The 22,994-nt window shown below is 41.0% G+C and overlaps 1 protein-coding gene across 1 annotated transcript in view; it reads right to left on the reverse strand.

The window, feature by feature from the left end:
* Positions 1 to 10,692: 10,692 nt before the first annotated feature.
* Positions 10,693 to 22,994, reverse strand: part of RNGTT (RNA guanylyltransferase and 5'-phosphatase) — a 326,083-nt gene continuing 313,781 nt past the window's right edge. The window contains exons 15-16 of the mRNA XM_043591917.1: positions 14,899 to 15,022; positions 10,693 to 13,419 (exon numbers count right to left, since the gene is read on the reverse strand). Coding sequence (XP_043447852.1) covers positions 13,256 to 13,419; positions 14,899 to 15,022 — 288 coding nt within the window. The 3' untranslated portion in view covers positions 10,693 to 13,255. The remainder of the gene's footprint in view (positions 13,420 to 14,898; positions 15,023 to 22,994) is intronic.

The following is a 22,994-nucleotide window of genomic DNA, read 5'->3' on the forward strand; positions in this document are numbered from 1 at the left end:
GACCAACCCCCCAGGCTTGCGTCCACTCACGGTTACCCCAAAGGCAGATGTTAGGTCTCCCAATTGGAGTCCTGTGAGTCGGGTCATCTCTGGGTTTGACTTGTTTTGTTACTGAAACCACAGGTTTAAAAATGGAATGTTCGCTTTCAGCTCAGAAGAAATCTCCTCAGGCATATGTGTGATGATCTAAATGTATAACCACCATTCATAATTTTTTCCAAGACAACTTTGTTTCTGTGACCTTTAGCAATCTTGTTATACCCAGTAGAAAATGCTCAGAGCTAAAACAGTTCAGTAATAACTTGGTCTCTATGCTGGAAAAAAAAAAAAATTCCCACTGTCCTTTACCCTGTCACTCCCCAACTGCCCCCCTGCAAAAAAAAAAAAAAAAAAAAAAAAAAAAAAAAAAAGACCCTGAAACTTCTATACTTGGTTTCAAACTCAAAGCATATTTTATTTATTTATTTATTTTTAGAATGCATCAGTTAAATCTGTTCATCTTTTTTGAGTTGAGGGACTGGAAGAAATCACACATCGTTTCTGATGTGATATACCCATGGGCGGTTTTGCATCCTACCCAAAGATAGCTCAACTTCATTTTAAGATGTTTTGCCTTCTATGGCAATCAAAATCAAACTTTTCTAAGTAGACATGTGCTTGTAGGTTACGCAACTCTGAACACCCATCAGCGGTGCGTGTGGTCTTTGCTTCACCTTGAATAAACTTCTAAGCTCCGGAAAGGTGTGTGTGCACCTGTGCTCCCCATGCGTATCTGGGCGCCTCATGTTGCACAAGCCCCAGGATGAAAAGAGGGCAAAGGGCGGTCACTTCTGCGGTACATATGGGCCTTGGCAAAGGTCAGACTGTCTGCCTAATTGGAGGCAATTGTCTTTCCTCCCATCTTTATCTCCATAGGGAGTAACACCAAATGAGCACAGAATCAGAAAAACAGGGACCAGCTGTGCTAAAGTCACCTAATATTTCTGGGTCTCACTTTACTTACCTCTAAAATGGGACCAGATGCCCTAGAAGGGGACTTGCAACTCAAAACTCAGTTTCATGCTTCTTCCCTCCAGGAAGATCTCAGGATGTGATCAGGGTCCAGGAAGTAACTCTCTCCGCCCCAAATTTCCTCCATCTATCTGGCCTCCTGCTTGTTGTTACACTTCTCCTGCTTCTCGCCCCAGGGCAGTACCGTCCCTTCCACACGCCTACCTGGCCTCCCTCTAGCCCTGCACCCCACAAGCAGCCCTTTCCACTGGATCCCATCAAGAAATCTGGGGTAATATATTTGTCACCAGGACAAGCTCTAGATAAATATTTGTCACTGTTCCTGGGCAACTTGATTGTGTCTATTATCATAAATTCCCTTAGAGTCATTTCAGTTTCCTCAAACTTTCTGCTTACCCCTTCTCCTAAAGGAAACTGGATCTTTCTCCAACTGTAACACTCTGTTTTAAAGGAGGCCATTGCATTCGGTGAAATTATTCAGGACCTACTATTTATTTGTTGGGTTCAAGAAATGCTTGTTGAGTAAGTGAATGGACAAATGTACCTTGTTGGGTGCTATAGTAGACTCAGAAACAGGCCCTCTTCCCAGCTTTTAGGAGGGTGGTCTATCTATGATGGTGGAAAGGATGAAACACACATAAAAATAGCTGGAATACTAGCAGCTCCACTCTTCTTTTTACAGCAACACTGCTTGTAAATAATGAAAGACACTAGCTCAATACTGGTTGAGAAATAGTCACTTCCCTAACCACCCCCTGCAAGTTCCTCCTCCCAGCTATCCTGCCTCTCCCTTGGTAACCAGACCTCCCTACAACCTAGCAACAGAGAGGGTGCCCTCGGCAGGGAACGTTCAGTATGCTGCTCCAGAGCTGTTCTGATTGGTCAGCACCAGTGCCTATCAGTTGGTTAATATTTTCTCTATCACTAATGAATATGAATTAACCTCAGGTAGATGCCAAAAATAAATGATAAAAGTAAGTAAAGGAAGGAGATATTGAGAGACTTGGTTCCACTCCTTAGAAGTGGACACCAGTCTTAAGCCTGGCCATTTAGAAAGGGCATCATTATTTCCTGGCCACGGTGATTGGTTCACTAAGGGGTAAATGACCAATCAGATACAGTGAAATGTAATGAAACTTTTGCTGGGACTGTTAGTAGATAGACAATTATTCTTTATGATGGATGTGAATTGAGATGGGATTTTTGAGGGACCAGGAGCTACCATATGAAGCCCAATGATACCTGAAGCTAAGAGTTGTAAATCTCCTGGATAAGCCACTCCTGAAGTCATTCCTGCCTTCTGGACTATTTAGTCATCTCGAGTAGGTGAGTTTGTTTTCCTGTCATTGTATAACAAAAAAGTTCTGACACTGGAGTGAGGCAGCAAAGAAAATACAAGAGTATGAGAGATGGAAAGCAGTGCCCGCCATTTTTCTGTGTAACTTGGCTCTACACTCTGATCTTTAAATGTGGTCTCCTCACTCTCTCCCATTCATCCAGGCCATCATCCCCTTCCAACTTTCTTGATTTCTTACCCAGTCTGGGGTTAAATCCCTCATCTTCTCAACCTTGTTCTGTTTTCTCTTTGCCAATCTCTAGCCCTAGGCCAATGGAACATTCTTCTCAGCTCTTTTCACATCATGAAAAATATAGAAAATGACAGTCTTTGAAGGGCACCTGAGGGTAAGCTAAAGCATTAAAGGTGTCTACGTGGGTCTTGGCAGGTAAAGGTCCATTAGATTTTCTTTGTATGATAAAATTGTGGTAAGTAAAATACAAAGTCCTGAGAAAAATACAGCTTTCTATGAAACTTCAAAATAAAATCCTTTCATGGGGCGCTTGGGTGGCTCAGCCCGTTAAGTGTCTGACTTCGGCTCAGGTCATGATCTCACAGTTCATCAGTTCAAGCCCGGCATCGGGCTCTGGGCTGACAGCTGGGAGCCTGGATCCTGGAGCCTACTTCAGATTCTGTGTTTCCCTCTCTATCTGCCCCTCCCCTGCTCTCTCTCTCTCTCTCTCTCTCTCTCAAAAATAAACATTTAAAAATAATAATAAAATCATTTCAAAATGTTAAATGAGAAGTTTGAGCTTGCTTCCATGAACATGCCTTTCTAATATCAGGTTTAATGTTTCAAATGCTGTCCTAAGATCCTGATCAAAACTTTTCAGTGATAATCTCTTCAACTTCTTGGTAGTCACTATCAGTGAGAAACCTTGCACATGCTGGGAATAAAAAAATTAAAACCATTTTTTGGCAATCTTTCAAAAATGTGAACCCTTGAAATGGTATTTAAAGAATCCAATTACATGTTCTGTTTTTCACTTCTACATATGAATTCATTGTGATTTCTTGCTGACAATACTTGTGATAAAGCAAATGGACTTCCAATCCAAGAAAATTATTCCTACATAAATTATTTCTAAATAATGGCAAGGCCGTAATGTGCAGAAGGCACATGCATTGTTAAAGCAGTATTCTCGTCCTGAAATGAATACCACTATAATAGTTTGTCAGTCACAGTGGACAGGAATATGTGACACACAGGAAGGCAGAGACAGCGCCACCCGCTAATGCCCTCCCCAGTTCCCAGGAGCCCTTCCTGATCAGCCACACCCCAGGTCATGTGCTCAGCTGCTCCACGCTCTTCGTCCCAGCTGGGCAGTGTCATGCTCTGCCACCGACCTCACCCAGTCTCCACGGTAGCGCCCCAGCATCATGTATACTTCAGGTTGGTCATTGGGTTTTCACCTGAAGGAACCCCATGGTGCTCCCTCTCAGGAGCCCAGAGACTTTCTCAGCTGGAGGCAACAGTTCAGGTCCCACCCAGCCACCCCAAGGGCTAAGAGGTTCAACACCTCTACAGCAGACCTACCACCCCTGGCCACACACAAAGGGGTCTTGAAACAGGATGGGAAGCTGTCCGGACAGGTCATCACAAAGGAAACACATGGAGTAACCGTTACCCTTGGGAATATTCCTTCCTGTGTTGACAGATTAAGCCCCAAGTCCAGCCACCATCTTTTCCTCATCTTTTCTCTAGTTTTTCCCTCGACTCCAGCCATCGCCATCATGTTTCCGGAGGTTATCTAGAAGCCAAATTCAAGACCCTTTTTCTCGGTCCTTCGCTCTCCATGCCTTTCCTGGAACAATCGCAACTATTTTTTACCTCCTCCATCAGGAAACCTTTCTCTTGGCTCCTGCAGGCTGTGGCTTCTTGACATGATTTTCTTTTCCTTACTTTCTTGATCTTTATTTGACCTTATTACATCTTGATGCCTTACTTTACTATTTTTTTCTTCCACCCACTAACATGAGGGATGCTGACCCTCTTTTTACTTCCTGTCTTCTACTCACACTGCTTTTACCATCACTGCTGTGTGAACAGATTTAAAATCTGTCTGAGCTCCATTCTAAATTTCTGCCTTGTCTTTGGCCAGTTGCATCTGAATCTCCTGACAGCACCTCCCGCTCACCACGCTCAGAAGCCCCTTCCCCGTCTCAGCCCCAAATCAGCTCTTCCTTCTCACTTCCCTGTTTCTGGGCAGGGTACCACCATCCCCCCACCTTGGTTCGATCCCTTGAAGGTAACCTTGGCTTTTCAACTGATTATTGAATCTTGATGGCTCCTGAAGGCCTGCCACATCCCTCTCCTCCATTTCTGTACATGCCACCCTTTTCTAGGTTCTTGACCTCTCACTGGGATTAGTACAGTAGCCTCTCGGCTGGCCTGTCACCTTGTTTCTCTTTCTTCCGCCACCTTAGACAAATTACTACCAGTTCCTTCTCACAAAGAACTCCCATATTTAGAAGGTTTCAATAGCTCTTTATTGTGGCCCAAGTCGAGCCTAACTTCTTTTTTTTTTTTTTTTCAACATTTATTTATTTTTGGGACAGAGAGAGACAGAGCATGAACGGGGGAGGGGCAGAGAGAGAGGGAGACACAGAATCAGAAACAGGCCTCAGGCTCCGAGCCATCAGCCCAGAGCCCGACGCGGGGCTCGAACTCACGGACCGTGAGATCGTGACCTGGCTGAAGTCGGATGCTTAACCGACTGCGCCACCCAGGCGCCCCGAGCCTAACTTCTAAGCCAGACATTCAGATCCCTTCGTAATCTGTCCCCGGCCTATCTATGAAGCCCTAATTCATTTATAGATTTAGAAATACTTACTGAACTTCTATACTCTGTGCCAGACTGGCCTAGGCCCTGGAAATACAACAGTGAATGAAATCACATTTTAACTCCCATTCTAAATAGGGGAGTGTGACAACAGCTAAATGTGCAAACATGTTAGATCAGCACTTGTAGAAGAATAAATGAGGGTAAGGGGTAGGTGGTGATGGGAGTAGTAGTTTAGATGGGATGGTCGGCCAGGCCTTTTTGATGAGGTGGCCTTTGTCTCGAGACTTGAATGAAATAACAGTGAGTCTTATGAACAGCTAAGGAAAGAGCATCTGGGTAGAGGGAAGAGAAAGTTCAAAGTCCTTAAAGTGGGAACATGCTGGGCAAGATGACAAAACTACAAAGGAGCCAGTGGGACAAGAATGAACAAGGCAGACAAGAGGTGAGCTCAGAAGAGGTGGCTGGGTGCCATGTTATGTAGGCCTTGTGGACTATGACATGCTTTTAGAATTTAATTCTGAATGAGGTGGCAAGCACTGGAAGGTTCTGAGTAGTTGAGGGACATGTTCTAAAAAATATTACAGACAGCTGTGTGGAGAATAGATGGGTGAGGGGATGAAGGAGAATGAAAACTGGGATACCAGTTAGGAGGCTATCACCACAATGTAGGCAAGAGATGGGATGAGAGATGGAGAGGTTGAGGAGTTGTCAAATTCTGGTTACAGTCTGAAGGTGGTGCTGACAGCACTTGCTGATGGATTGGACGTGGAGTGTCAGAGAAGAAAGGAGTCAAGGATGATTCTGAAGCAACTGGAAAAGTGCAATTGCCATTAACTAAACTCTACAAGAAGACGGAGGGGAGGGAAGCAAGTCTGTGGGAGGAGGAAAGTTCAGTTTGGGGTGTATTCAAGTTTGAGGTGACTGTTAAACATCCAAGTGAAGATGTCAGCTTGTCAGTTGGATATTTGAGTCTAGAACTCATGAGTGGGATCCAGGCTAAAAATAAATTTGGAAATTATTTGTGTATAGATGGTATTAGTGTTCAGGGATTAAGAGAGATCTCTTCCAGAGAGTCTACAGAGAGGCCAGGGGACTGAACCTGGCTCACTACAACATTTAGAGGCTGAGAAGGTGAAGAGGGCTCAGCAAGGGAGACCAGTAGGTAAGACAAAAGAAAACCAAGATACTACAGTGGCTTGGGAGCCAAGTGCAACAATGATTCAACAAAGAGAGAGCAGTTTGTGATTTGCTTTAAAATAATTGTGTGTGTGTGTGTGTGTGTGTGTGTGTGTGTGTGTATGTGAAGGAGGATTGGGCGGGGGGAGACAAGAGCAAATGCATCTTGACTGAGTCTCGAGTGCAGGTACAAACAGGAACTACAACAAAGTGATCATTGCTAAATATGGGTAGGTGGGAGTTCACCGTGCCATTTTCCTTACTTTTGTGTATGTTTGAAATTTCCCATTAAAAAGAGAAAAGAAAAACAAGAACAGGAGTGAGAAACTGTTAAATGTTGATGGTACAGACAGGTCAGTTAGGAGAGTGGACCGGACCCTGCAGAGGGCACTGGCGGTGGCGATAAGAGCAGTCTCAGTAGAGAGGAGAGCCTGTCGGCAGTGGGTTCAAGAGAGAACATAAGGAAAGCATAGGAAATGAGCGAGTGCGATCACCTCCTAGGAATTTTGCAGGAAAAAGGAATAGAGAAATGGGTAGCCAGAAGGAGATCAAGGGGCCAAGGGTGGCTGGTTGGTTTGTCATTTTAAGTCAGAGTGATTGCAGCCATATTTGCTACCGCTGTCTTTCACAAAAGCTCTAGACAAACTCTTCCAAAGCACCCTTCCTTCCCCACGTTTTCTGTCCACACCGACCTACCCCATTCACCCTACCCATCCATTAAGGTCTAGAACGCCCCCTACCTCCTGCACCATCCCAATTGTATGTAATGTTTCCAGGCATACAGTTTCTACCCACATGCAGAATTTTCAAGAAATTTTTTATGTTAGACTTTCAGTTGCCGTGTTGCCTGGCTAGGCTCTCATGTTCAACATGTATCAGAGCACACAGTGAGTTTATACCAGAGATCAAAACTACACAATGTTCCCCTGACAGCTTTCAGAAGGGAAGCAGAACTTCTACAGAAACTACAAAGTTTCTGATTCCTTTAGATCCTGGAAGATAGCTTTGGAGAGTAGCAACAAGAATCCTATCTTTCACTTGCCTTTCCCACTCTAAAAAGACATGGCTAGAAGCAGCAATTTACGCTAAGGGATCACGGACTGGTATTTATTTTTAAAACTAACTGCAAAGCCTTAGCAGTTACCAGAGGACTTCTCTTTGAAAACATCAAAAATTGGGCGCGAGTAGGTGGGTAGGGAGAAGGAGCCTTCTAGTTTAAGACGTGGCAGTCTCAGTGAAACTGCACCAAAAAATAAGACGTGATTAAGAACACTGCTTCCCTCACACCTCCCTCAGAGCGTATAACAGCCAGGAGGCCAGGGCACTTTAAGATTCCTCCTGCTGAGAAATTTCCTCAGCATTTTCGGTGCAAACGGCAAGAACAGACAGGACACTTCTAATCAGGATTAAATACAAGAGGCATCATAGATGGCCTCTGAAGAAATTCTTAAGAAATGAGATGTTATCAGAGCTTGTATTATGATGAGAAGGCCAGAGTGACAAAAAAAAAAAAAAAAAAAAAAAAATCACGTTCCATGTGCAGCTAAGCCGAGGGAGACCAGAGCAAATGCATCTTGACTGAGTCTCGAGAGCGGGTACAACGGGGCATCCGAACCTATCTCCTGCCCTAATTACTACCAAGGGCCTGCTGCTGTCACCCCGGGTATGGGTCGAGAGCCTTGTCTGGAGGGGAGACCGGGGGAGACAATCACGATACAGTGTGAGATCTAAGAGGCTACCTATGGCAGGAAGGCTCCCTTGATCCTGACATCAAGGGAGGCTGGGGGTTTCTGGCAGCAGTGGCAGCACCACGAGCAAAGGTTCCTGGGTTTGTTTATTTATTAATTTTTTGTCTTTAGTTGGAGATAGTATTTTTTTTTTAACATTTATTTATTTTTGAGACAGAGAGAGACAGAGCATGAATGGGGAGGGTCAGAGAGAGGGAGGCACAGAATCTGAAACAGGCTCCAGGCTCTGAGCTGTCAGCACAGAGCCCGACATGGGGCTGGAACTCACGGACCGCAAGATCATGACCCGAGCCGAAGTTGGCCGCTTAACCGACTGAGCCACCCAGGCGCCCCAAAGGTTCCTGGGTTTAGAGGACACGGCGTTGTGGGAACAGCGAGGCATACAGCTGTATCAAGGGGCAGGCATGATCCAAATCTGGATGCAGGCCGAGGCCGGATCATGGAGGCCCTTTGATGTCATGTGCCAGGGAGCTCTCACCGGGGAGCAGGAGAGGGTCTTCAGTCATGAAAGGTCATTCTTGGTGGCAGTGATCTAAAGGAAAAACAGACTGACTACGTGCCCACCTCAAAGTTGTGACCATTGGCGACTCTGTTGTTCGGGTTCGTTGTCAAAGCCAAATTCTGTTTTTCTGTGTTGTATGTGGCATGTTTATTTTTGTACCTTAAACAGCTGAGGGTGTCATCCTTTTGGAGTATCTGTCAACGTTCAGACAACTCATTTTTCGCCTGTACGCTTTACATCTCAAGGGCACAATATAATCAACAGTTGTGAGGTAATTATACTCTGATCAGCTCTGGCTATGAAAATGACCTCTAGCTATGGAATCAGGGGCCGCTTCTTCCCTTAGGGGCTTCTTGCCTGCCTCCCCACTTACATACAAGCTGCCTGGAATTCCACCTATGCAAGGATTCCCAGCACCGGTCCATGACAATGATTTTACCAGTTTGTGGTGAAATGTAGAAGCAAGGGATAGTGTAGAGAATCTTTCACAAAACAAAATTTGTTCTATATAAAGACATGTCCTTTCTTCTAAGTTATGTCCTACTTCCTTTTTGGGTGTTAAGATTCCCTTTATTGTATGCAATAATGGCAACATATTATTTCGTAAAGCCGTTGCAAGTTAAAATAGTTGGCAACCCCAGATCCATGCGCTCCTTTTTTGAAATGTGAAGTCTTCTGCTTAGAAGCCTGGGGGGGCCCTGCTCTGAGCGCCCTCCACCCCCACCTGTTTATCATGGACAGTGGCCACCCGATACCAGAGTCCAGTGAGAGGAGGGACACTTCTGGGTTAACCGAGGCTGACACCAACCTGCCAAAGCATCAGAGTTGACAGTCAACTATGCGACAATCAGGAAAATTTTGGCCCAGTGTGTAATTTAATCGCTTATTTCTTCCTAGTTATGTCTTCGGAATTTAGCATCTTAATGAGAATATTAAACTTCTTTTCATGCCCTCTGTGTCACTCACATTTAAATATTGCCAAATAAGTGGTTAAATAATAAGGCCCTAAAAATATGTTTACTTTGCCGATCCCAAGTTCACCTCCTTGGTTTGGAGAGAGATGCTTGAAACCCATTTCCTGTTGGCACCAAAGAAACAGAGTTTGGGGCCCCTGGCACAGAAGCAGCCCCCAAGCCGGGACTGCAACAAAGCTGTGAGGAGTACCGAGCAATAAATCAGGAGCTGGAGTCAGAAAGGCCTTTGTTGGGGTCTCAGCTCACAACTTACTAGCTATGTAACCATGGGTTAGCTATCTAAGTCTCAGGTTGCTCAACTACAAAATGAGGTTAATAATGGTCCCTACCTGCACAGAGGAGTTGTTTTGGGGACGGTCTTGGTGCTTGGTGGATATTCGGTAGTGGTAATACTCCCTTCATTGTGAATATGGGCTATTTAAAATCCATGAGCTTTTACAAGAATCATGTCAGACCTGAAAAGGCCCTTTTTGATCATCTGGCTCAATCTCGGCCTCTCATAGATGGGGGGAGGGGGTACAGGGTGAGACCTAGAGAGAACACAGAGCCGGTGAGAGGCAGAGCCTAGACTTGGTCTCTGGGGTTAGCCCAGGGTTTTTTCCCCACCACATTAGTTTTCCCTGCCTGCGAGTATTTGGTTGACTTTCAAGGTTTTTTGACTGGAAAGGATTATACACATAATTCAAAACCGCATCCATTTACAAATTTTAAATGGCAAATTCCATGGTACAAAAATACAGAGTCGACAAAAAAATGGACAGGTCATTACTTCATCATTTCAGAATATTTACTGCTGAGTATTCTGAAAGAATTAAATGTGTTCAAAATAACGTGACAGGATATCTACCCATATAATAGAGTGCTAGGATGAGGTACACGGACAGAAGTACTATAAATATCACTTAAAGATGTGCTCTCCCCTGCTCCCCTACCCTCCAAAAAGAAAAGGCGCAAGCTACATCCCCCATGTCAATCCAATTTCTTGGTTTCTCAGGAAGAAGAATAGAGGATTTTCCAAGTCTTCATGCTAATTCTAGAATGCAACAAAACCAGATGGATTACGACGGGTATGGCTGACAGAGGCAGGATAACACCAGCAATAAAAGGGACACAAAATCATTAGGTACATAGAGGGACACAAAGGCATCACCAGCCAAACTGTTATTTTAACTCAGTGGTTTTATTACAATACGCACTGACACACAATTAGAGAAGGAATGTCCTGACGTTTTCTGAGCATTTCATGGAAAGCAAATGTAACCATCCAGGCAGTCGAGTCATCCGCATCTTTTCCAAATACAAAGCAAAAGCTTTTATATGTGATAACTCAAGAAAGCAAAGTTTTCTTATTCTTGTCTACAAAACTTCAGTGTCAGAAAAGAGTTGCTGTGAAGTGGCCTGAGAACGGAAGGGTTTCTTTCCTTCCTGATGTCCCAATTCCCGCCTCTCAATTCTCCCCCTTGACTTTCTAGATGACTTCTGATGATACTGCAGACGACAGTGTGTTCGGGGGCTAAATGGGATCTACTTATTAGGCCGGCTATTATACTTCACTGTAATCGAAAGGAAAGGACAAATTAAGAAAATTAAGTTTTAGAAAATGCACAAAGGCAAGGAAAAAGTATCTGGGTGTATTAAAAATGAGATGCTCTTTTCACATAACTCATTTAAAAGGTTACAATTACCATAAACATTTTAACTCCATTAAAGATCACTGGCAAAAGCTAGCTCTTACATCTGCAAAAGGGCTCTGCACTTATACAGGCTCAGGAGAAAGCAACATAGCGTGTGAAAAGAGTCACTGACCCTGGTGAAGCAGGCATCGGACTGTTTGGAGTTGCATAGGTATTTTTTCAGATCCACTTTGTACAAGACACTATGGAACCTTACAAATTTCCCCCTTTCAACAATCATTGTGGCAGTCAGGTGTTTTAATCCCTTTAGTGCCCAAACTCACAAAAGCACTCTAGGAATGAAATACTAAAATGACATTCTAGGTAAATTCACTACATGTTATATAACTTGGAAAGAATAAAGGAAAAAGCCCAAGCATGACTCCTAGTATTTCATATAGAAAAGCACTACAGGAGAAAACTTTGTTTAAAAACATTAAAACTCAGCTGAATATAAATACATTTTTGGTTAATCTGTGCTATATCATATAGAAATCCTGTCAGATATTCAGTCAGCTGGGTAACTCATTTGGATTTTTCATGTCTGATTGTATTAGTAGAAGAATATACACTGCTGCGTATACTTACATATATATGCATATCATATATAAAATTCAGATCATGAAAATTTGTTTTAAATACACATATACTTAAAACCTGTACCTCTAAAAATAAATATATTCGCCTCTAATAGGCAAATTCTGAGAGTTCCTTCACAAACCAATCAGAACACGGCTTCTCAACAATGGCAGATGACCAATTAGCTGCTCTTTAAATCCATTATCTACCAGTAAATGTTTTAAAATTCAGGTGTACAACAGAAATAGCATCCCGAGAACAGAACACAGATAGAATTCTGGCTTTGAAAATAAATGTCTTGGCTTCCTTGATGTTTAGTTTCTACAGATGTCTACTCTTTGCCTCTGCATTTATCTAGCAGTGGGAGAGCATTTTCTAGTGACAGCATTCTATTCCATTGACATCACCTTCTAATCAAAGGAGTCAGCTGGCATTTCCTTTGCCGCTTTGTTTGAGGGAACACAACATCGTCTGTATTTGATATCATTCCCATCATCACAGTGAGTTGTGTGTTTTAATGTAATTTACAATGTGCTGATACCACTGAGGTAAAGCGGAAGTAGCCCTGACATTAAAAAAACAAAAAAAAGGGAGGAAGGAAGGAAGGAAGGAAGGAAGGAAGGAAGGAAGGAAGGAAGGAAGGAAAAGGGTCTCTCAGGAGAACAACACATAAAAGGAACCTGGTGGTATACATCTAAGTTCTATGAAGTAACTGAAAACCACTGCCAGAATGGACACATTGGATATCTGATATTTTAGTTCAAAGAATAGAAACAGATGAAAATACTCAATATACTTCCTTTAGACAGGATGCAATTCACAAAAATGGGGCTTTACTTTTTTACTTTTACATTTCTAAAAAAACTTCTTAAAATGAGATAAGCCAGACTGAGTTGTTTAACATAGTATAATATATAATACTTAACAACCTTGTCATTTGTTTTTGAACACAAGAATCTCAGAAATGTAGGAAATCCATGATAAACGACAGCAAGAATGTTTAACGCCATTGCCTAGATGCTTCAAAAGGAGAATTTACCATAGTTGAAATACAACTTCTAAAAAATACAGTGTTTTATACGCTCACAGTTCCAGATTACTAACTTTATAAATTAAAGGTCAAAGTTATCCATATACAAACAAGGCCTCTTTTGCATTGATTTCAATCTCAATTAAACCTTTGGATATTTCAATCTTCAGATTCCACAAGGTAAGGCTGAGTTTATCAGATATAAATAAACTGTGTGAAGTCCATGATGTATCGTAGCACTGAGGAAACAAATGCATCAAATATTTACAGGCCGGCTACAATACCTTTCTTTCTTTTCTTTCTTTCTTTCTTTACAAAAAATTCAAATGCGTATCAGCATCAGGCCACATTCGCTTTTGAATTTCTCTGGCTGCAAAAATGGGGCAACAGCATTCTTTCTCACTCTTTTTTCCTCTCAATCCTCAAGTCAGAGGCGGGTCTTAGGTCAAAGGGCGAGGTCTTTTGGGAGGCGGTGGAGGCATGAGCTCTGTGTCAGGGTCCAGATGATGCTTCCGCTTCTGTCCTTGAGAAGCCGCCGCACATCTGTCGATGAACTCAAACAGCATCTCCTTGGTGACAGGGTTGGAGATGCTGTTGCACACAGCTGTGGACAAAGGGAGACACGTGTCTCACGCGAGGGTTAATTAAGGGAGCTGACTCACCACAGGGGGATGCCAAAGGGGAAAGGTTTGCATCCCAATATGCTAAACACTTGCATTTTACGGATTTGGGTGACTGGATTCACACATTAAACTATTCTCCTCCCTCCCCCGCCCCCTAAAATGGGTGCTTTTCTGGTGCCCACTCTTTCTTGAACTGTTCATTTTAAAACAAAACGTTAAGTATCTGAATGATAAGCATGCCTTCACTGTGGCCGTCCCTCGCTCCAAAACCGTCTTCAGGTTTTGAACGGAGCACACAGCGCATCACACTCTAGTCTATATTCAACCAAACTTCTAGGAAAACATGTAGTCTCTCCTCTGAGAAAGAACTCCTCCCTGTCATGATGGCACCGGCCACCATTTCCACTGAACAGGGAGGCTCCGCTGTAGCTGGCAGATCATACATACTCTGTTGTTTTAACAACTTGTTTGAGGAAGTAAGGTATTACAACAACATTACGAATAAACGAGGCATCCCTTCTTATGTGGTCAAAATTTACTACCAGTCCTTTAAATCCTATTTACATATTTAGCTCTGGAAAAAAAGACACTGGCTTAATTTTTCCCATTTTCAAAATTAACTCATCTTGTCTGAACACAGATGCTAGTTCCAACAAAACCTTTAAATGTACAATAGTAACTTTTCATAAACTGCAAAACTGAAACTGGCAATTTCTGTATTTTCTCATAAGCTTATCATATAATCAGCAACATCACTGACTGAGCAGTCTAACAGCACACAATGCTATTAACCTTCAATCTTGGTTTTTATGTATGTTTTTCAAATTCACTAAAAACGCGGTCCAGAGCAACTACTGCTACTAGTTTAGCTTGTAAACTTCATTACTTTGTGATATTCTCCGTGAAAGAAACTTACTATTCTGAATTCGCAAAGCATTCAAGTTGTACCCAAAGAACACTATGAAGGATAGCAGAGCAGGTTTTAGGAGGTTTTTGTTTTGCTTTGTTTTGTTTTTTAATGGTTTTCATTTACTTTGTTCTCCATTGTTTGTAAAGCTATTTTAGGAGCTGGAAATTACATTTTCCCCTGCTAATTTTGTCTTTTACCATCTGGCAAACAACGGTTTTTATAGTTTTGAATAGATCTGAAATTATCGTGGCTTTTGTTGTTGTTGTTGTTCAACAAATTCAACTTGTATACAGCCCATTATCCTGCCCTTTACACTTCTCTTCTGGGCGCAGGGGCGTGAGCCCACAGGCCTCGGACAACCTACAAGCCAACTGGAGCCAGTAAAGTCACAACCCCTTTCCCAGCCACAAGGGTAGGGTCCGAATGACCCTATGGATTCGCCCCATCAAACAGATCAATAAAGACAGCACATTTTGACTCCAAAACCTTAATGCTCTCTCTCCCTCTCTCTTTTTTAACGTAACAAATACTGGTAGATTGTCATACTCACCCATGGCAGTGTTGTAGGCATTAGGAAAACTTTTGTCTGTTCTCTGTCTCATGAAGACCCAGCTGTTATTCTCGAATTTGCATTCTATAATTTTGTTGTCATACTGTTTTAGCTCTTTTGTCACCTGTTTTAAAAGAGAATTGAGGAAAATATTTAAATCATTTAAAAGGCTTTTTGCTTCCACTATGTGACAGACACATTAGGGAATGCCAAAAACACCTCGGTAACTCTTCACGCAGAGCTTTTTGTCATCTCAAGTGTCTAATCAAGCCTAAGGATGTGGTGTGCACTCCCTTGTACACATGCTCATTAATCCAACATTTTATAAATAGTTGTGAAAACGGCTGTCAATATATAGCAATTAAAAGAGGCTAAGCAGAAACCAGCCACTTCTGGGCCAAATGCAAATATGTTACCATAGGGACCAATGCCTTCAATATTTCTGCGTCCCTATGGCTTTCAGAAATTGCGTATGTTGCTTGGGTTCATCAGCTTTCAGAAGGGTCTCACCATCTAAATTCCCCTGTCAAAACCTAAGAAGTTCCCTTTACTAGTTAAAAGTAAAAGTTACCCATAAAAGGTAAACATTAGGATCAGATTCAGGTAATGCGCATCCTAAATATTTTGCTTTTCAAGCAGTGATAACTAACCCAAACGCTAATCTCAGGTTATTTATTTACCCTTTCCATCTCTGAACTAGTATGAGTATACAGAGGAAGCCACTTTAGATTTTGGTTGGTGGGTTTTTTGGCTACTTCACCTCAGATGATTGAATATGAATTACAACTTACTCTATCAAAGCTAAGAAGTATCCATGGTAACTATAAAACCTTTTAAAAGATATTTCATCAGGCTGTGAAGATGGCTTTCATAAATAGGAACCTAAGCTTATCTTTGCAGTTTTCAAATCAAATGCCAGTCATGGTAATATTTTAATTCAGTCTTCATCTTTCACAGCTAACAACTTTTCCTCACAATATGGTAGATTGCAATCATTTAAACTTCATTAGCATTATTTGAAATGCTCTCATTTTTTTTCTACTCACATATTCAATACCACCTAGGAATATGAAGGGAAGCAAATTTTTATAAGATCCTTTCAACTCAGAGATTAGGCAGTACATGTCTTCATAAAAACTATCAGATTGTATTCCTTTCCCTTAATGAGTATCATACTTGATTGGATTATTTGCATTTTCAACAAATCCAATAGGACAGATACATTCAGTGGCTCTGGAACAGACCTGCCCAAAAAAGTGATGTTCTACTTATAGCAAACTTTTGCTAAAAATTATTCTCAAATATTCATTATTCTAGTCTCAATTCCCCTCCCTTTCTTCCTAAGGATCCACCACCTTTAACTTTTGATACGTTATCTATAGCCAAGTACTAGGCAACTCATTCAGCGAGGTAACCACATTTATCACAATGTAGGGCCTAACAGAGGTACAGTCGCCAAACCTTTCAGAATCTCCATTCTGTAATGTCTAAATTACATTTTGTAATTTCTAAATTATGGACAAGGAGTCCCTAATTTACTGGGACACCGGAAGAATAATAAATGAAAGGACCTGGCATATAGTGGCCAACCAGTAAAATTCTTACGATAAATATAAAATTAGGAACTAAAATACTGCCTTCAAAAAATAAAAAGTAAAACATACTTTCTAAGTAAATTCACTAAAGAAACCAGGATGACATGGAAAGGTACACTTTGAAAACAGGTGTCAAGAAAATGATATCACATGTATCACAAAAGACAGGCTTGTATCGCCTGTACTTCACTGACCAGCAATTGTCCTAAGTCTGTATCATAGAGCATATCATTCTGGTGTTCCTGGTTTCAGAACTGCTATAAATTATGTGTTGCTCAATCTGACTACAGCAATTAAGCAGTATCACTAAGTATCTGTGTATCTATTTGGGCATGCATTAACAACAACTGGGAAACAGCTTTCTGAGAAATGCAGGCACCTGCCACTATACTAACCTAATTGTATGTCCATGTTCAAGAATAATCCATTATCTTTATTGATCACATCAGTTGTATTCCCAAGATAGACACACTGCAAGGTACTCAATCGGGTTAGGTAGTAAAATATATTTAACTGACAAAAATAATACTTCTCATATGTGCACAAACTAAAGACAGTTGTCACTAATGGTCAGATCAAGAGAATGATTGCCATACAGGGAAGAAGTTTAATTTTAGTATCCAAATTCTAATTTGTTACTATGACAATAATCATCCTCAGCCAATTACATATTATTATTTACTAAAACAAGACCTTGTCAGGCTTTCTATAATCAACTGTGTTACCCTAGTTTGAGCTAATAAGAACAAAATATTTATAAATCAAGATTTCATATCTGTACCCATAATTACATTGGATTAATGAGATTTTACTGTTTTTTTAAAGAGCAATATACTATGTATTTTATATTGTAAAACATTTTGTTCATGTATCCATCTTATTGAGAACCACACTTTTTACACTTTTTGAATCTACCAATATAATGGGATTGAAAGACAGTCCAATGAAACTGAATCTTGGATCTCTGGAGATTTTAAATTAGCAGCTCAACAGTAAGCCCTGAACAAACAGCCCACAACAGAGTCAGGTACAATCACAGGTGCTCCACTCTGCACTCTTTTTACAGAATACATTTTGTAACTAGGTGCTGAGCAACCTACACTACCAAGTCACAAAAGGCAAACCATCAGTGTTGGCTGAACTGACCTACACCGAGCAGGCAAAGTTGCATTTCTATTTCTAGTGGTGGGATGAAACCTCTAGAACTTACTTTCCCTGTTTCGGGAGAGTTGTTTTGCTATCAAGAGTGCATATTTCTGGGGCTCCTGGGTGGCGCAGTCGGTTAAGCGTCCGACTTCAGCCAGGTCACGATCTCGTGGTCCGGGAGTTCGAGCCCCGCGTCGGGCTCTGGGCTGATGGCTCAGAGCCTGGAGCCTGTTTCCAATTCTGTGACTCCCTCTCTCTCTGCCCCTCCCCCGTTCAAGCTCTGTCTCTCTCTGTCCGAAAAATAAATAAACGTTGAAAAAAAAAATTAAAAAAAAAAAAGAGTGCATATTTCTTTTATAAAGAGACTGCACAAAGGCTTGGGGGAGGGGGATTTCTCTGAACTAATTTGCTCTGGAGACTTTTTTTTTTTTTAAGTTTATTTATTTTGAGAGAAGGACAGAGAGAGACAGACAGAGAGAGACAGAGTGCATTAGCAGGGGAGGGGCAGAGAGAGAGAGAGAGAGAGAGAGAGAGAGAGAGAGAGAGAGAGAAAATACAACAGAATCCCAAGGAGGCTCCACGCTGTCAGCAAAGAGCCCGACACGGGGCTCAATCTCATGAACTGTGAGATAATGATCTGAGTTGAAATCAAGAGTCAGACGATCAACTGACTGAGCCACCCAGACACCTCTGGAGACACTTTAACAAATATCTTAGAGAAGCCATCAGTGGGTTGTTCTATTTTTAACGTTGAATTTTGGAATAATTTTAGATTTACAGAAAAGCTGTGTAGATGGTATAGAGAGTTCCAGTATTCCTGTCACCCAGCTTTCCCTAATGTTCATATTTTATATCTCATGGTTCATCTATCAAGTCAAAGAAATTCACATTGGTACAACACCATTAACTCCACTGCAGACTCTTCAGGCTTCGGTTTTTCCACTAATGTCTTCCTCTGCTCCAGAATCCCATCCAGGAAACCACACTGCATGGAGTTATCATGTCTCCTTAGTTTCCTCTGATCTGTGACAGTTTCTCAGACTGTCCTTGATACTTTTGAAAAGTACTAGTCAGATACTTTGTAGAACATTCCTCAATTTGGAACTTTCTGACGTTTTCTCATGATTAGACTAAGGTTATGGAGTTGGGGACAAACGCCAAGAGGTGAAGTGTTTTCTCGTTGTGTAATATGTGGGGGTATGTGATACTGACACAGCTTCTTCCTGGCGATGTGAACCCTGACTACCTTGTTAAGATGGTGTCTGCCATGGTTCACTACTGCAGAGCTACTGGTTTTCTCCTCTCCATGCACTATTGCTTAGTTATGAGTCACTGTGAACAAACAGCCCCACTCAATGCTAAGGGACGTAAGCTCCACTTCATGGAAGGAAGAGTGTCAGAGAAGTTGTGGATGTTTATTAAAACCACCACAGATATTAATAAGTTTCTTGAGGTATTTTAAGACTGTACAAGTATCCTGTTTCTCCTTCAAGTTTTGCTGATTAATTTTAGCATTCATCTGTGAATCTTGCCTACAGCAATTATTCCTGTGGTGTTCTCATGGAATTTTCTTTTTTCTCCATTCCTTCTACATTTATTATCTGGACTTTTTTGTAAGGAACTTGTCCCTCTCCCTTCCTTTATTTATTTGTTTATGTATATTACTATGAACTCATGGATATTTATTTTAGTCATTGGGTTATAATAAACTACTACTGTCAAGTATTTGGTTGGTCAAAGTGTTCCAGTTTTGGCACTGGGAACTCTCTCAGGTTGGCTCCTGTGTCCTTTTAATTTGCTTCCACTTTTACTTACTTATTTATTTTTAAACTTTACTTTCAGGCAATGCAAGATAGTACTCCAGGCTCATCTCGTATTTTTCTCTGCCTCATCACTAGAATCAGCCATGAGGTCCTTTACCAGGAATTTAGAAGAACAAAATCACTCCTCAACAGTCCAGGCTATGCTAAGAAAGTAATGCTACCACCTGTTCAGGTCAGAATTTAAAATTATTATTGAGAGAGACAGAGAGAGAGACAATGAGACTCCAAAGATGAATATATGTTTCATGCATAGTTTCCACTCCCATCTTTTGTGAACTGTTCTCTGGAGCTAAATTGACCATTTTTTTCTTTTTAAAGTTATAATTCTGCTCTTTGATAATTCAAGTTCTATTTCTATAGTATGACCGAAGGTAAATCTTAAAAACATATCTTAAGTAGATAAAACAAAACTCTTATTTTCATGTAAGTAACTCTAATTTCTAGTACTTATAAAGGTGTAGAAAATAAAATAACAAATTCGAAATGAAGTTTTCTGGGGCACCTGGGTGGCTCAGTTGGTTAAGCATCCAACTTCAGCTCAGGTCATGACCTGGTGGTAGGTGGGTTCAAGCCCTGTGTCGGGCTCTGTGTTGACAGCTCAGAGACAGGAGCCTGCTTCAGATTCTGTGTCTCCCTCTCTCTGTCCCTCCCCCATTCTGTTTTCTCTCTCTCTCTCTCTCTCTCAAAAATAAACAAACATTAAAAAAATTAAAAGAAAAAAAGAAATGAAGTTTTCCTTGTGGTGTCAGAACAATACAAATAGCTTAAATCTGAATTATTAGATAATCTTTTAGAAATACTATATTATAGTAGGGTCTTGATATATAACTTTTAGAAAATGCATCCACTACTGGAGAAACTAAAAAACTGGACAAGTTACCCTCTTAAAAAAAATGTTACACTTACCACCACCACTCTGTATAAATAACACACTTTGCATTTTCTAGGTTGGAAACAGAGCAGAAGTCTCTCCCTCATGAATGGTGGGTCTTCAAGCCACCAATCAGGTGTTCAATTAATGAAAGTGGCCAATAAAAAAAAGGCAGCTAGAAATTCTGTCTTATTTACTGTAAAGGTCATTACTGACAAGTCACAACTCTAGGGTATGGAATTGCCACTAAACTACAGATTACTACCTTCTAATAATATCAGAGTTAGTATAGTTCTTACTCAAAATGTAATATACAGATAAAAAAACATTATGACCATGTTGGCATGGTCATGGTGGAGTGTAGAATGAGGAATGACTTTTAACCTGTGTCATGCAGTATTTTCCAAACTTTCTGTATTATATGTGCTTAACTCTCATAATTTTTAATAATGAAAAATTCCTTAAAAAACTATTTCATAAAATGTAATAAACATCAAGTTGGTTTTTAAAGCAGAGGTACAGAAAAATAAGATAGACATTTATAGAAAGCAAAGTCTTGGAATAAGGCCATAACACCACAGTTCCCAAACTAAGCAATGAGGTATCCTGGTGTGCTGCCACAAACTCAGAGGCATTGTGGGGTATTTTAAATCTTTAGGGAAACAGTGGCATGTGTTGGACATCATACAAACTACTAGTTGCAGGGAGTTCACAGTTTCAGTAGGAGATTCGTTGAGATGACATTATACCTTTGCAAAGCTGAGTTTTTGGCAGTTATTGTGATAAAAACCAAGTACCACAAAAATCAATGTGGAACAGTAAACGAAGTTGGTGGTGTATAATCTGACTCCAAGGATGGAGAAGTTATACAGTCCTTAACATGTGCTAAATTGTTAAAATCTAAATACTTCTTAAATTGCTTGGCTCTATTCCCTCAATCAGTGAAGGTGTTAGGTACTTCTTTTGGCTTAGAGATGCTGTGTATGAGGCAAAATGAATGAAGAAAGTTTGACAGTCTCTGCCCTAATTCCTTTTCATTCATTTCATTCATTCCCAGATTCTAATCCCTAATCTTACATGTAAGCTTGTATCTAGCACTTAATGGAAACGAACCAGAGTTGTGAACAACTTTGCTTGAGGTGTAGAATATAGATTCATGGTAGAGAAGGAGAATTTCTATCACGTTAATTTCACTGGTTTTGATCTAGATCACTCAAATATGTATTCCCTGGGACACCTGGGTGGCTCAGTCAGTTGAGCATCCAACTTCAGCTCAGGTCATGATCCTGCGGTTCGTGAGTTGGAGCCCCACATCGGGCTTGTTGTTCTCAGCGCAGAGCCCACTTCAGATCTTCTGTCCCCACCCCCACCCCACCCCCACCCCGGCCCTTCCCTGCTCATGCTGTCTCTCTCTCCCTCTCTCAAAAATAAAATTAAACACATTTAAAAAAACTTTAAAAAATATATGTATTCCCCACTAATTTCCCCACTGTCAGCACAGTACCCAGTCCAGGGTAGATACTCAAAGAGAATGTTTACCGAATTCAAGAGAATCAAGAGCCTCAGATTATCAACCAATATATACTGCTGATGGCTAGTTAGGTAAAGTAACCTAGTACAATATCTAGTCTTTCTCTGCCTCGTTCCTCCTTTCCACCTTTTCCTTCTTTCTCCCCAAACAAAACTAAAGGTGTTAGGGCTTAAATATCCTAAGTTTGTCATCTGAATAAACATTTGTACTATTTTTGGATGCCTAACATGGAGGTGATACCACTACCAGTCTTTGCCATCATGGCATTAAAAGCAGCACTTCTGCTTCTGGCAGTAAAGAACAAGAATAGAAAGTGAAAGATTTCTTTGTGCCCTCCCCCCACTGGTCAAGCAGTATCAACCATTTCTAGAATGGTATGACCTCATTTTTATATAAATGAATCTTAACTACTTATTCATTGAGCACTTAGTATGTATTAAGCATTATAAACTTGTGGCCCATACATATAATCTCATTTAATTTGCACCACAATCTTATGAGGTAGGAATTATTATTACTGCCCTTTGACAGGTGTGAAGCCTAAAGCTTAGAGTAGATATTCCACCCAAAGTCACAGATCTAGAAAATGGAACAGCCAAGTCTCAAATACAGGTCTCCCTGTCCAATACCACAATGCCATTTCACACCCCACCAGCTATTACAAAGCCTGGCACTCTGTGGCCAATAAATGTAGAATTAAACAAATAAGGTTATTTTCCTGCTCAGAATTTGGCTGAAATTGGGTGTAGAAACCTCTGCATATGTAAGTGTAAGAAGTCAGTCATATGCAAACACAAAGAAACTGGAGCTAATTCAACCACGGCAACGTGCTGTAAATCCATCCTTCCCACCATTTGACAAATATTGAGCAGTGGTGTGTCAGGAACAGGGTTGTAGACTAGTGATACAGACACAGTCCCTGCCCTTTGGCATGTATAGTCTAGTAAACAATCAAGTAGAAAATTACAAATTATGAGAAGAGCTATGCAGAAAACAGATATGTAATAGAAGCTAATACAGGGAGAAAGATATCTGATTTTTGTGGGGTAGTTTGAGGAGATAATATTTATTTTGAGACTTAGAATATGATGAGAAGCCAATTTATAGAAATAAGGAGGGAGAGGGAGAGC

This window comes from Prionailurus bengalensis, chromosome B2 (assembly GCF_016509475.1).
Source record: "Prionailurus bengalensis isolate Pbe53 chromosome B2, Fcat_Pben_1.1_paternal_pri, whole genome shotgun sequence".
Taxonomy (NCBI): domain Eukaryota; kingdom Metazoa; phylum Chordata; class Mammalia; order Carnivora; family Felidae; genus Prionailurus; species Prionailurus bengalensis.